This window comes from Mastigoproctus giganteus, chromosome 2, assembly GCF_048544385.1.
Source record: "Mastigoproctus giganteus isolate SK-2022 chromosome 2, ASM4854438v1, whole genome shotgun sequence".
NCBI classification, from domain to species: Eukaryota; Metazoa; Arthropoda; class Arachnida; order Uropygi; family Thelyphonidae; genus Mastigoproctus; species Mastigoproctus giganteus.
The window spans coordinates 23834984-23851470 of record NC_143576.1 but is presented as its reverse complement, the minus strand read 5'-3'; the positions used below and the strand labels follow the sequence as shown (position 1 = coordinate 23851470).

At 36.4% G+C, this 16487-nt stretch overlaps 1 protein-coding gene across 1 annotated transcript in view; it reads left to right on the top strand.

The window, feature by feature from the left end:
- LOC150089224 (furin-like protease 1, isoforms 1/1-X/2) overlaps nucleotides 1-16487 on the top strand; it is a 553478-nt gene that overhangs the window by 479405 nt on the left and 57586 nt on the right. Inside the window, exon 12 of the mRNA XM_090388436.1 lies at nucleotides 3754-3903. Coding sequence (XP_090244562.1) covers nucleotides 3754-3903 — 150 coding nt within the window. The remainder of the gene's footprint in view (nucleotides 1-3753; nucleotides 3904-16487) is intronic.

Genomic DNA, 16487 nt, shown 5'->3' with positions numbered 1-16487 from the left:
CTTTTTGTCGGATTTGGGCTAAAATATTTGAATATGATATTAAAATTGGACTGAAAGTGTTACCATTTTGATTTTACATTCTCAGAATTTAAATTTTGTCTAATGAATTTTTTTCTCAATGGGAAAGTTGTTTCCCCTCATTAGTTAGTCTGAAGGTGTCATTTATATACTTCCAAAACAAACTTAAAACAATTATATTTAAAGTGAAAAACATGATAATAATACAGCAGTTGTAGTGTTAAGGCACAACTGCATTTGTACAGTTGGCATAGCTAAATGTTACTACTGAAGTGCAAACTTCAGCTTTAGACTAAGCCAATGATAGGGAATAACTTTCCCATTAAGAGAAATGCAGTATATTAGGCAAAATTTAAATTTAGAAATCATGAAATCTAACCAGTAATACTTTGTTTAATTTTAACATGAAATTCAAAACTTTTATTATTATTATTATTATTATTATTAATAGCCATATGATGCAAGGAAGCCTGAGGCTTATGCTGCACCAGGAAAAAAAAAAAGTTCCCGAGTTACCCTGAGAGAGAGAGAGAGAGAGAGAGAGAGAGAGAGAGAGAGAGAGAGAGAGAGAGAGTCAAAAGTAGAAGGGAATCACCAAGAAAGAGAAGAATGATGATATCCAGCTCAGGACCCTGGGCGTGCCAAGCCCATACTCACCAGATGTGAGCCCCCGGGGTAAAGCCCAAATAGGACAGAAAGAAGTCCAGATGACAAATAGCTTAAATATAAAAATAAGCAACACAGATGCCAGCGCCTCTTAATTGAAACACCCCTGTGTGTATATATCTATGGAATATACTCAAGTTGGCTTTACATTAGCAACACCCCCTTATGTAGAAATGGACTGGTCCCTAATGCTGTCAAATTGGGAATAGCTGATGTAAGATTATAGTTTGTACACGTGGCAATCAGTTTTTGAATGTCTGCAAGGAAGAATGAGTTGGCAGCAATCTTTCCCTCCCTACTTCAAACGGGGAATGATTATGGAGGCAAGGTGTGTAGGTGCCGGTAACTTGACAACAGCCAACATGGTTAAGTACTCCCATTCTGTAGTGTCACCAGTCCACTGTAATTGGCTCAACAGTTGTCAAACAACCAGCCAAAGATTACACATGGAATAGCCATGTGTGGTCGACACCCATGGTGAGCATCGCATGTCTCGTCCCATAACAGAGCAGCGATGTATCACAGTGGCCCATCTAAACCACCCAATATAATATAGGAATGGCAAGGCCAATACTCAAATGGACTGTGCACTGGACATTAGCTCATATAGGCTATGGCAGTCAATGGCCCTCATGGGTACCCATGCTCACTGCAAGACACAAGAAATTGCACCTTGCATGGGCATAGCACTGGACCACTGACATATGGAAACCTGTCTCCTGGTCTGATGAATCTCATTTCCAACTCTGTCATGCTGATAGTCATATCTGCATTTAGAGAAAGCAACATTATTAATATGAGGCCATGGCACCTGATGCAGTCTTGTTGTTCAGCAGGTTGGACACAGTGGTGTATGGTTTTGGGACTGTTTTTGTGGCATGCCCTGGGTCCTGATTACCATTAATCAGTGGCCTGATGGGACCACCCACCTTTCTATCATTGTGGACCAAGTACCCCTCTAGATGACAGTGTATCCAGATAAGTTCTGTCTCTTTCAACAAGACAATGTGCCATATCACAAGGCCCGACTGGTTTCAGGAACAGGACAATGAATTGTCTGTCCTCCCATGGCTTTCCAACTAACCTGATGTTAACCTAATTGAGCATGTTTAGGACTTACCAGTAAAGAATATTTGATGCTGTGACCATCACCTATCCAGGCATTACTGAACACATTGTGTGACTCATGGGTAGCACTACCACCCTGCAACACCTTGTGGAGTCCTTTCCAAAATATATATGGGCTGTATTACAGGCAAAGGTGGCCCATGAGGTGTTAGATAGATGTTACTAATGCAAAGCTAACCTAGTGTACATATGTATATTAACATAGACACAGGGTGTTTAAATTAAAATGTAAAATTTATAAAGCAATACAATATTAATTATACTCCCAGAGAACAACACAAGAAAAAATTCAAAAATTATACTCTGGTCTTGTTCAGAAACTTGCCACTGCTACAGCTCAAAATCTGACTGTTAAATTTGCTGCAATATTCATGCTGACAACAGTGGACTTTGTATTAATCTGTAAATTTCTAATTATTTGGATAATTACAAAAATAAATGAATCTGCGTTAATAAGGCACTTAAAAAAAACTGTTTAATTTTTTTCAAAGTATAATATTTGTTAACCAAAAAATCCTTAAAATTGTCACAAAAAAACAAAAAAAAAAAAAAAAACTGAATTTATAAGCCAGAAACTTTTAACCACCATAAGTCACCTTGTTCTCATAATCAAACACTCAATGTGCTTAGTAGTAAATTTAAATGGAAATATTTGGATGATCTATCGATTTTTAAATGGAAATAAATAGACGATCTATCAAACTTTTGCAAGTAGAGATAGGGATGTGATAATCCCATTATATAAGGCTTTTGTTAGACCACACTTGGAATACAGTGTTCAAGTATGGAGACCGCACCTAAAGAAAGACATTGAGCTTCTTGAAAGGGAGCAAAGACGGGTAACTCGACTGGTGAGATCGGCAAAAGGGCATCCTTACGAAGAAAGACTTCGAATATGTGGGTTGCAGAGTTTGGAAACTAGACACCTTAGAGGAGATTTGATTGAGGTGTTTAAGGCTCTGAGAGGCATCAGTAAAATGAATGAGGTTGAAATTTTCAAGATTATAAATGATGCTAGAACTAGGGGACATAAATTCAAGTTACAGGGGGAGATGTTTAGATTGGACTGCAGGAAGTTTTATTTTAGCCAGTTAGTTATAAATTACTGGAATAAGTTGCCTACATGGGTGGTAGAGGCTGACAGTTTGGGGAAATTCAAAGGTCATCTGGATAGTACCTTTGGGTGAGGGAAACGCATAGGATGATAGGTTTAATTTCCTTTTCATTTATTAAATATTAGGTTTTTTTTATCATTGTTTTATCAGTTTTTTTTTTTTTGGCTGGTGCACCATGCAGCCATTACTAATACTAATACTATTTCTTTTTATATTGGACAGCATTGAATAATTCCCATAATTTGAAAATATATTATAGCATATAATTCTTTAAGCTGTTGTAATAAAGCTAGAACCTTTTTTGTATCATTTTTAGGTATGTTCACACATTTTCATAATGTGCCTGTTGTTTTTACTATATTCATCCATCTGTCTATCTATCCATTTCCATGTAATAACTTGACTCCAAGTGAATGGATTTTCATGAAATTTTATTAAAATTGGACCAGTAGAATTCATCAATTATTATTTTTTCATTTGTATCACATTAACTCTTGATGTACTGTATATTGAGCTGAGGTACTGGATATTATGCTTGTTGCTGTATGCTGATTGTCAGAATGAATAGACAGTATGGTGGGTATGCAGTCCAATCTGAAATGAAATGTTCTTGGTTCTCAGTTTTTTTTTTTTTTTGTTTTTTTGTTTTAAATCACAAATTATTGCTATTTATTGATGTGCCTGAAATAATGTGATGCTTACATTAACTAAGTTGTTAATTATTATTACTATTCTTGGAAAGATTATGTGTATTCTTATTTTATACAAGTTTTTATGCTGTCTATATCAGTAACACTGAATATTTTGTTTTTTTTATTTATTTCAGACTTATTCCAGCCAAAAGTCATGTTGAGCTTAAGCTACATGTTTTTTGTGAATTTGTAAGATATTTAGAACATGTTCAAGCCAAAATAACACTCTCTTCTACTCGAAGGGGAGATATTCATATTTATTTGACTTCTCCTGCTGGTACCCGGTAGGTGTATATCTTATGATTACTTGGGTTTATTTAAATGCTTAAATTTTAATGAAAAATTTTCATTTCTTATATTTTTATGATTCAGGTAATACAAAGAACATCTGCTAATATGTCTAGAAATAAATGAATGAAAAACAATAAGAAAATATCTATGCTACTGAATCACAGAATGATTGTGCAATATTGTGCATTGGTAAATTACCATTATTGAATAATTTTCTGTTATCCTCTGTATACATCAAGATGTAGAGATAAACAGAGATTAATATCTGATATTGCTATCATGGGCTTATCAAATGCAGAATTTCTGCTGGGAGTCTGATTGCCAAAAATTCCGTGTTCTATATTCTATATATAACGCTCAACCTTCAACCTTCATTCAAGGGTAGTTCATTCATGGAATTTAAATGTCTTGTTTTGGCTTTCATTTACTATTTTAAAACATCCCCAATATTCTTATGAAAATTTTAAGTAATGCAATCTATTGGCAAGTGAATTCATGTCTCAGAAGTGTTCCGTTGGATTAAGATTAATGCTCAGGGCTGGTCAAAGTAGGTTTTTCAAGATGTCACCGCAAACACTTTTCAAGTGGTGAAATCATTATTAGAAGTTGTATATCCGCAAATTAGCTTGTTAGTCACTATTGTTCCTGTGCTCACCTCAATTTCTTGTTCCCTTCGAATAAATTTACATCAAATCTCCTTGGAACTTTCATCAACTGCTAAGTATACCCAGTTATCAGCTGGGAATACTTAGCTGAAATTCATAGCAAATCACTTTTCATTCTTGAATTTATCAAAAACTCAATTTTTTTTGAGAAATTTCATTCTAGATTAGCTATTACATTTGATTTAATACTATTTATAAATGGGAACTTCTTTCCCAAAAGCTCATTTATTAAATAGTATGTTCAGAAAGCATTTTCAGCACCTGAGCACAAATTTTTGGCCCACTTATTTTGCCTGAATATATAAGTAAATTGTGATATGAGCAAATTTGGTACACTTGTATTTGCTGAGGCTGAAGAATACAGCCCCCCCCCCCCCCCCCCCCGAGAGTAGGTGTGTGTTATAGGCCTCATGAATCTGATGAGTATAATGAGCAATTGTGCAGAGAAATACAGTGGGCCAGTAAATCAGAATGTCTTATAATTGGGGATTTTAACTTTCCAGATATTGACTGGAACTTGTGGGTTGGTCACTTGCACGATAGCAAGACCTTTTTGGATTTATTGGATGACTGTTTTCTACAGCAACATGTTCAAGAGGCAACCAGAGGGAGTAATACTCTTGATCTGATTATTAGCAGTGATTATTCATGCATTAAGAATTTGCAGATAAAGGAACCACTGGGTGACAGTGATCACAATGTACTGATCTGGGAATTACTTAAAGATGTAACTACCATCGAGGCTAAAGCGAAGGGCTATTCCTTTCGTAAAGGTGACTACAGAGGTCTCAGACAGTTTTTAAATTCTGTACAGTGGGATCAACTGATGATGTTACCAACGTTGAATTCTAAATGGGAAGCCTTCAGGGACTTAATTTTGGAGGCTACTAGGCTTTTCATTCCAACTAAGAAATACTGTTCAAAGTTTAGGCCTAAATGGATGTCAGATGAACTAAAGAGGCTCGTGGCAGAGAAGAAAAATGTATGGGATGCATATAAAGTATCAGGTGATATAGAAGCCTATGGCAGATATAAACTAGTCTGTAATCAAGTCACAAAGGAGGTTAGGCAGGCGAAGGCAGAATATAAGAAATCCTTGGCAAAGTATGCAACGAAAAACAGCAACAAACAGTTTTTTACTTATGTAAACTCTAGAAGGAAAGGAATGAATGAGATTGGACCACTTAACATAGATGGGTTGACTATTGATGATCATGCTGAGGTAGCTGATAAACTAATTGAGTATTTTGCATCTACATTCACACATGAGGAGTTATTCAATAAGGGGAGTGTCAGAAGTTTATCAAACTCTAACAGGGAGCTAAGTGATTTTGTAATAACTGAGAGCAAAGTGGAGGAGAAGTTGTTGAAGTTAAACATAAAAAAGGCACCTGGGGTGGATGGGATTATCCAGTTATATTAAAGGAGTCAGCATAGGAAGTAAGAAAACCCTTAGCCATAATTATGATAGCTTCCTTGGACTCAGGAGAGGTCCCCATGGACTGGAGGTGTGCAAATTTATCATCAATTCACAAAGGGGGTTCAAAAGGTGACACAAGTAACTATAGACCTGTTAGTTTAACTTTTGTTCCGGGATAAAATAATGGAATCACTGTTTAAAGAAGCATTACAGGATCATCTAGACAAGGCTGCAGCATGGGTTTGTTAAAGGGAGGTCTTGTCTGACCAATTTGATTGGATGTTAAGATGTGGTCACAAAGGAACTGAATGCCAAAAATAATTTTGATATCTTATACTTGGATTTCAGGAAAGCTTTTGATACCGTTGCACCTGGAAGAATGCTGTACAAATTGGAGAGATATGGCATTAAGGGTAAGTTGTTACAATGGATAAAGCGATGGTTAAGTGGGAGACGACAGAGAGAGTGGTAATCAATGGACATTGCTCTTCGTGGACAAATGTTATTAGTGGAGTTCCCCAAGGTTCGGTGTTGGGCCCATTGTTGTTTTGTATATTTATCAATGATATTGATGAAGGTATATCAGGTTTAATGTTGAAGTTTGCAGATGATACAAGAGTTGGCAGGATTGTTAATGACAGTAAAGACGTTATGCTACTCCATCTGGATCTAGATAAGTTGGGGAGATGGGCTGAGAAGTGGCAACTGAAGTTTAACATTGACAAATGCAAAGTACTACATATGGGTAGCAATAACCGAAGAGAAACGTACCACTTGTGTGGTACTACACTCAGAGAAGTGGAAAGTGAAAAAGACCTGGGGGTAATTGTGCAGTCGAATATGAAGTTTGCTGAGCAGGGCAGATGAGCTGCTAGGGCAGGTCATGGAGTCTTGTCAAAGATATATAGGAATTTTGCTAGCCGGGACAGGGAGGTGATTATCTCATTATACAAGGCAATGGTCAGGCCACACCTAGAGTACTGTGTACAGTACTCTAGAGTACAAGTCTGGAGGCCTCATTTTAGGAAGGATGTAGAGTTGCTAGAATGAGTACAAAATAGGGCAACAAGGTTGGTGAGGGGAACAAATGGGTGCTCTTACCAAGAAAGGCTTAAATTCTGCAAAATGCAGCACCTGGAGAGTAGGCATCTGCGAGGTGATCTGATTGAGTTGTATTAGGCCTTGAATGGGTTGAGCAAGCTGAATGTCAATGGGAGTGTTCCTCTTGCTCAGATTAAGAACCTCAGAGGGCACAGATTCAAATTGAGGAAAGACAGTTGTAGAATATATGTGCGGAAATTTATCTTTATCCAGCGGGTGGTTGATTGGTGGAACAGACTTCCATCTTTTGTTGTGGAAGTTGATAGCATAAATAAATTTAAGGCTGAGCTGGACAGGCTATTTGGAATGAATGAAGGGATGAAATGGGAGGGTCTTTATTTATTTATTTTTTTTTTTTTTTTGCTGATGCTGCATAAGCTTGCTTTCTTGCATCATACGCCTCTACTAATGCTAATGCTAAATGGGCCATATATAATACTATAAATTTTCATTGACAAGTATCAAAAATGAATACAGGTAGTTTGCGACTTTACGAGTTAATTCGTTCCTAGTGTGCGCTTGTAAAGTGAAAACTCGCTTTGCAAGTGCCCGCTAGGAACATTGTTGAGAACATAACCCCACAGACGTTACTTTCTTAACAATGAAAGTTTACCATAGTAATGTTCAATAAAGGTTAACAAAGCAATAGTTTAAGATTAAGTTTAAAATAAAATTAACTACATTGAAATTAACTCAGAACATCTGTAGCAACATTTCTGGTGTGCTCGAAATTTGAATCTTGTGATTTGAAAATATAATTGCTGATTTGAAAATATAATTGCTTTTACTATATGTTGAAAAGCTTCATCAAGCCCCTTAAGAGTGAGGAACAAACAGGAGTTTCAGCTGTTAAATCGTCTTCTTCTTCAGCTTCTTCACATTTTGCCATTTCAGGGAGATCTTCATTTGTGAGCTCTCCATTGTGTGCTTGAAGCAGATCAGTAAGATCAGTTGTAGAAACCTCAAGCTGCAATTGTTTAGCAATATTAACAACTGCTTCTGTTTCATTTTGTATGATCTCTGCTGGTTCTCAAAGTCCTTCAAAGCTATCAATAAACTGAGGGCAGAGTTTATTCCAAACATCCTTCAAATTTATCCCCCTAAATAAATTTGTAATAAGAAAAGACATCGAAAATGAAGAGCAACACACCAGTCTTTGTAATGTCAGCATGGTAACTTCTTTGTTATGTGAGTCAGTGAGATTCTCTCATCTGCCTTAGCAAACAAATGCACACATAGTAGTTGTATTGTATAGTTACACTTGTGGTTTGAAATGCCAATATTTATGAATGTTTAGCATTTATTTATTGCAGTTAATGTTCATATTTTAGATTTTGTTGATACTTAATACTTGAAAAAAAGAACTCGTAAAGTGGGAACTGCCTGTATTGTTGCAGTTAATCAAACAAAAAGCCATAAAAATTATGAGTGTCACATGCACTTTATACGTATACAGTTTTTTAATTTATTTGAATGTGATATGCAGGTAGAGATTTCAATCACGGTGCTATTTTTTTTTTTTTTTTTTTTGTTAGTTGTTGCACCTCCCAAAGTTTTTGCATTTTACTCTGATCTAAGTCCGAGGCGGGATTCGAACCCTCAACCTTTGGGTTGCTAGGCAGGCACTTTACCCACCTGGCTAGCCCGGTCGGCTCACAGTGCTTACTGCAATACTCCAACACTTTGAGGTCAAGTGATTTCATTAGAAGGTAATGTCACTAACCATTGCTCTTCCAAAACAAGGTTAATTATCTGTTGACTTTTGTACATCATTCAAAACAATTAAATCTACCACTTTATACACTTTTTTTTTTTTTAAGAAAACACCAAACATGAAAGGTATTAGAACCTGTAGTACTTAGTACCATGCATGGATTGAAGGTGAGAAGATGAAAGAAGATACTATTTGACATTAGACTCGAATTTCTGTAGATTGTAGTTGTCAGGAAATATGTATGAAGGGAGTTGCTCTAGAAAACAGAAGTTGAAGGAGAAATGAGGAAGATAAAAGGATGCTGACAGGTTGCGGCACCTGTTTGGACTGGTTTGGAAGGGAGAGAGGGAATTGTAGAAGAACAGTGCCCCTGGAAGTATCTATAGAAAATTGTAAGAGGTGGGTCATTAATTAACCTAACTGCCCTCTTTTGAATGGAGTCTGGAAGCCTGAGAGAGCATATGGAGACACTGCCCCAGATGTGGGAAAATATTTCATGGTAGGGTGGATTTGAGATTTGCACAGAGAATAGCTTTGTGGAAAAAAAATAATGTCAAGAGCAAAAGAGAAAACTCAGTTTTTTAGATGCAGAGGAAGCAATATTTTTGATGTGCTTATGCCAAGACAGAGATTAGAAGTCAGGGTAATCCCTAATAGAGATATGTGATCATGTCTAGAAATCTGAGTGTCATCGGAGATAAGCATAGGAGCAGATGAATCCGTTTTGCGAGATATAAGGCAGGAGTGAATTTTAAAAGGATTGAAATTAACTACATTATCTTTGCTCCACTGAAGAATTACCTGGAGATCAGCATTTAAGGAATTGGTAGTGGATATTCAAGCAGTTGAAGCTGTTTGTGCAGGGCAAGATTTCTCAAACTGGAAGGCAGAATGCAAAGTGCTATCATCAGCAAAAGTATGGATAGGATTTCCAATGAGTGGAAGAAGGTCATTAAGCCTGACGTAGCCGAGTGGTCAGGAGCGAGAGTGCATAGCACACATTCCTTAGTGGACCGGGGTTCAAGCCTGTGACTACTAAATACAATAAATATTTGTATTGACAATTTATTGTAAACTCTACTGACTTGGTTGTCATGCCAGTGTATAAACAGAAAAAAAATTTATTTTATTAATAAACGAGGAAAAAGAGTGAGAAAGATGTGAACCTTTGGGAACACCAGCATTAGTGGAAAAGTTAGAAGACAGAGAACTATCTATGATCACCTGGTCAGCAGTCAGAGAGAAAATTGGATACCCTGTTTGGATATCCAATTTTCAAAAGTTGGCAATCCATAAGAAGGAAGTTTATTTAGAAGACCTATGCCAAACAGGATCAAAAGCCTTTGAAATGCCAAGAGCAACTGTTTGAGTTTCACCACACTTTTTCATTGAATTTGTCCGTAGATGGGTAACATATGCCATTATATCACCTATGGACCCACACTGATGGAAACTATATTGGTGTTCATTGATCAGATGGAAGGTTTCTAGGTAGTTTTGGGGTTAGTGGTTAATGGATTTCTCCATTATTTTAGAACGAGTAGAAGCAAGTGTAATGGGATGATAATTCGATGAAAGGGATTTGTCACCCTTTTTTAGGAATGACTAGAAATGAGCAAATTTCCAAGCAGAAGTAAAAACCCCAGAGGAATAAGAAAGTGTAAAAAGGTGACAGAATAGGTTTAAGCTCAGAAGCATTTAGCAGAGATTCAGTGGCAAAACTTGCTTTCAGACTACCTGGAAATCTTGTGGGGAGGAGGCCCCGGAATAGTTTCAATACACAATCTTTCTCTGCCCCAGAGCCTGATCTATTCTTGTTTAGCCCCTATAAAATATAGTCTTCATTTGTCATCTCTTAAATTTCACAAAGCCATTTTTCAAATTTATAATTCTTAGTACTACTATTTGATTTTACAACCCATATACAACTTTCTCTTTACACTTAAAAACTTTAATGTTCTATTCTTCATGAACTGTTGCCTTCCTTTTTCACATATTTAGTTTTTCTGACTACCCAAACTAATATTTTAGAGGTGTGTTGACTCTACACTTTTTTATATATTATTTCCCCATTGTGAAATTAATTGTAATCTCCTTAGCACCTTTTCCTTTCTGCACCTTTTCCTTTCCTGTCTAACAAGCTGTTTGGTATGGCTTTCTGTTTGGACCTGAATTATTCTACCAGTTCCTTTATTGTAAAAACCTCTTGTGCCTCGTGGTGGATGTTGCCAAATATTGCATGAGGTGTGCGTGTGCGCTTGCGCAACAATTATGGTTTCTATTTGGATAATTCCAGGCATCTCAGTCCACCCTTATACTGAATCCTTCCTTTATGGGTTATACTTTCTCTACTGCAGATGGCACTGAATGCATAAATTGATATTATGACCAAGTGATTTTTCCAAAGCAATTCATGTAGTGTTTCTGTCACAGATAGTTATATTTTTGTAAAGCTTTTTGGTTTAATTTAAATTAAAACAGTAATTTGCAAAGGAGGTAGATGTAAGTAGACATGCAGAATCACAAGTCACCTCTCTTTTTTTTCTTTCTTTCTTTCTTTCTACTAACTCAAATAATACTAACTTTACTATTCCCTTGGTCACTATATTTCATTGCATTGTTCTTGCATCCACAGGGAGGAACTGGAAACCTGAAAGAAAAAGTAAATTTCCTCAGGACTAAATACAGATAAGAAAAAAAGAACCTTAGTAACACAGATACGCCTCTAGGTAAAACAAAAGAAATGGATGTCAGTAAAAACTGCTAGAAGGCAGAGGACTGAAATAAACCTAAAAATAACACACCAAAATAAACCTAAAAATAACAGCGCTTATAATTCATGCTATTAATGGATAGTAGGAAAGTTATCTCCTTTTCTAATGCCAAAAGAGCTCAAAGCAGATCTGGAACTCCTAAATTAGTTATTTGTTTTAGGTCAGTTAAAGGGACATCTTAGTGGAGACTGCTAGCTCAAAACAGTTTGAAAATCTACTTAGCTTAACACGCTTTGGTAAGTGTCCAGTCAACAATAACAATAATATCAAAAGAAAAAATATGCACATGTGCAACAATTATGGTTTCTTAACTCCCTGTTACCATAATTGTTGAAAAACAATTATGGTAACAGGGAGTTATAAGAGTTAAAAGAATATCCCGTAGAAGTGGTATCAACTAGGAACCTCATTCTGGCATTCAGCACACCAGAGCCCCCAACAGTGATTGAAGCAGGATACTTAGTATGTATATTCAGAACTATATCTCGAACCATAATTGTGCTTCAAATGCTAGAAATATGGACATTCCTAAACTGCTGTTTAGAAATGTCGGTGAAGGTAAAGAAGAAAGCCTGCATGAGAAGCATGTAAAAATTCGACGAAATTTACTGGTAAAAGTACTTTGCTATATCGGCATTTGTATTGTTGCTCGCTCAGTAAACAGATGGTGGGTGTTATCAGTCAGGAGTAGAAATTGAATCCCATAGGAGATTGAAACCCTCCCGAAGTGGAGGGGGTAACCTGACCTTTTTTCTTTAGAATCACTGGTGGACTAGTGGATAAATTGTTTATTAAGAAAAAAAGAAAGGCAAAGGGAGCCCACAAGAAGCACGGAAAACTTCGAAAAAGTTTACCAGTGAAACTACGTTACGAACATTTTTTACGATGCCAGAACTTCCAATATGACTCTGTTCATGATTCAATTAGTGATTCTAAAGAAAAAAGGTCAGGTTACCCCCCCCCTCTCGACTTTGGGAGGGTTTCAAGCTCCTGTGGGATTCAACTTCTACTCCAGACCAATAACACCCACCATCTGTTTACCAAGCGAGCAACAATACAAATTCCGTTACAGCAAAGTACTTTTACTGGTAAATTACATCGAACTTTTGCATGCTTCTCATGCAGGCTTTCTTTACCTTAGCCGAAATGTCTATATGCATGTAGCATATAGGGGTATAACAATATGTGCCAAATGTAAATAAATAAATAAATTTTCTGTGTTTATACTCTGGATGACCACATAAGGTCGGAGGAATTCACGTAAGATATAGAGAGAGAGAGAGAATACAAGGACATTCTGCTGTATAAGTGATCATATGACTGTTATGTGGCCTTATTACCAAAAACTGTGAAACATTACAACCCACATATCCACCCTGAAAATCATTCAGAATATGGAGAAGAGAAAAAGTGATGCAACAGTACTACTATTTAGAAGCAATGAGACTTATCCTATGAGTTTATACAAACAGATCTAAATGTGCTCGAGTTGTGCAGAAGCATCACTCTGTAGACTCTCAAATGAATACAGGGTGTCTATAAATTATTCACTGATTATGAAGCTCAATTAAAATTTTATTGTAATAGGTATCTTAAAATGGTTTACTGCAGTTATCAAAGCAACTCAAATTTTTTCCTCATTTGGTTGGCAGTCTTGATCTCAGAAAGTATTGCAACAGTACAGCATTAAAATCATGATAATGCAGGAGAAAGTAATGTTTGTGTTGTGGCTCTTGGTTATAAACTCTCCAGTGACTGTAAAGAGGCATTTTCAATGGGAATTCCAGAAAGTTGCATCTACGGAACAATCAATGTGGCAGTGGTTGAAACAGTTTAAAGAAACTGGAAGTGTTTTGCACAGAAAGAAGCAGGTAGGCCTAGTGCATCCAGATAAAGTTTTGGAAATTCAGAAGTGTTTATCCACCAGGCAAACCTTCAGCTGCAAATACCATGAACAACATTGCACAGAGTGGTTCCCAAAAGATTTAAACTTCATGCTTACAAAGTGCAAATTGTCTAGAAAATTATGTCTCACAACAAACCAAAACAAGAGAGAATTCACTGTTCACATTCTCTACCATATAGACAAAGATGAGCACTTTCTGAAAAATGTCATTTTCAGTAATGAAGCAACATTCCACCTGTCTGGTGAAGTTAACAGACATTTGTTGCATATGAGGATCTGAAAATGCCCACTCAGTTCATGAACATGAGCATGTTAGTCCCAAGGTAAACATGTGGTGTGCATGTTTATCTTGGGACTTCAGACAGGTTATTGGGCCATTTTTCTTCCACGAAAACAATGTGAATTCTGCAAATTAGCTAGATATACTCAAATTGTATGCTCTGCCCCAGCCGCAAGGTATGTGGCCACATATGTTCTATCAGTAAGATGGGGCACCACCGCATTGGGGCTTGCATGTATGTGATTTCCTCAATAAAAAAAATTTAATAACTAATGGTTGGCCAGGATGGTTCCATTCCATGGCCTCCTCACTCCCTATATATGGATTCCTTTGTATGGGTCTATGTAAAGGACAAGGTGTATGCAAAAACAGTTAATATCACAGAGAAGAAAGATTGGATCAAACAGGCAGTGACTTCCATTTCTCAAGAGATGGTTCAAAACACTTGGAATGAAATTGGCTGCCTCATGTTCACCATAAAACCAAATGCACTTCCATTTGAAGAGGCAGGTAAGCAGATGAATTGCTGACCCAAAATAATGTGATAAAATTTTGGACAAACCTTAAAGCAGTATGGAGAGGTGCTGCATAGATAACTTAATGCCCCATGGGGCATTTTCCATTGTATCACTTTATGTAGGATGTGAACAATGGAGTGACTGAATGAGAAATAGAAAGAAATAAAGAAGAGCAAAACTTGAATATCAATTTATGTTTCTTTTAAATGTTATGCCAACATTTGAAAATCTGTACATAGCTCCTCAATACAGTGTATATTACCTTACAGCCATTTACTGAGGTTATTACTCCTAGTTATGTTGAAGAATATTATGTGCAATTTTATTAAACCAACAGTTTTTAAATTTTCCACTTCATTTTGGAAATTAATTACCATAGCAGAGTAAACCAAAAGGAAAATTCTGACATAGACATTTCTATTGTGGAAAGTCTAAAACAAACCTTCGTGTTGTGGAAGTGGGTAATTTGAATAAATTCAAGGAAGAACTTGACAAACTATTTAGAGGCGATGGATGAGTGATGTTGGATGGTTTTCTTTTTTTTTGGCTGATACATTACAAGCTTGCTTTCTTGCATCATATGCCACTACTAATACTATGTGATTCAGTAAAAAAGAATGCTCTTCGATGGCTGTATCTGCTGTACCATGGTGCCTCTTGCTTAGTCATAAGAGTGGTTCGAACATTTCCAGTGCATAGTTTTTATACTTAATTCAGTGAACCATCTATAACTATTAGACAAGTGGAACTTTTATTACACTATGCTTGTAAGATAAGATCCATGCCACACCAGCCAGTATACTCAACTTTGTTCATGCCACTGATGGGAAAATATATACTATGCTCACCCAAGGACAAATAGGCCCTTAAACATGAGAGTTCATTAGATTTTAGTATTAAACTCTCCAGTTCTGGAGAGTATCATACAGAAGTGTTCTACATATCATATTGAGGTAAATTTCTCTTATTCTTTTACAGATATTGAAATCAATGTAGAATGTATTGAGCATCATAACCCTGGTTTATACTATCAAATTAGGTTTTAGTAAATTGCAACCTACTTATTGACCAAATAGCTCTTTCATCAACTCTTCACCTTGGAATACTTCTTTTGCCAACTCTTGACCTACCACCTTAGAGTACTGTTTCACAAACTCTCTAACTTGGAAGGCCAATTTGTGACTCATCCTTACTTATACTTAGTTTCCAGAAGTTATATGCTGCTCATTATACTCATTTTCCAACTGTACCATTGTATACACAAATGGTTCTAATTCAGAAACCAGTACACTGGCAACAGCAATTTTTCCAGATGTTACCTTGTTACAACAGCTCCCATGGAAATATAGCATATGTATAGGAGAATGGTATGCAATAAAAATAGCTTGAACTGTCTGAAAATCAAACAAATACAAAAATGCATCATCAGATACAAATACAAATACAAAAATGCATCATTAATGTTTTTACAGAACACAACAACTTATTGTTGTCCATCTGTGTCTCAGATTCGGTATATTTCAACAGGACTTCTAGAAACAACAGACATCTGTCTGAGTTAGATCCCAGATGTTGTGTAAAGATTGTTTGCTCATCCTGTTTCTAATAGCTTTTTTATTCCATATTCAGACCACACAAGCCAATATTTTGATGCACCTGCCTGATACAGTAGCAAATGAACTGGCAAGAACAGACTGGAAAAGACAAGAGTGAAAAGAACAGACAAGAATGAACTGGCAAGAACAGACTGGAAACAAACTGTATAAGATTAAACCAAAAGTAAAATGATGACCTTCAAGCTTGAGATATCAAAAATGTGAAGAGGTAGTTCTAGTTAGACTACATATCAGACATTCACACATTACCCGCAACATTTTCTATGTGCAAAGGGGTCATTCGCCACAATGCCCAAATTGAGTGCTTGTCCACTTATGCTCTCACATATATTATTAACAAGCCCGGGTTTTGAAAGGAAATGTCAGCAAGCCTTTAGAATCATTTGTAGAACAAATCAGCCTTAAGGGTTATTATGTAAGGGGCAGTATATCAGATGTTTTTGCTTTCCTGCAAATGATAAACTTCTGTCAAAACATTTAAGACACTGAAACATATAGAACTATTAATTAATCTAATCAAGATCAGATCCAATACCATAGGTATTTAGTATCCAGTAACCCTCAGTTTTTATAAATGGATGTT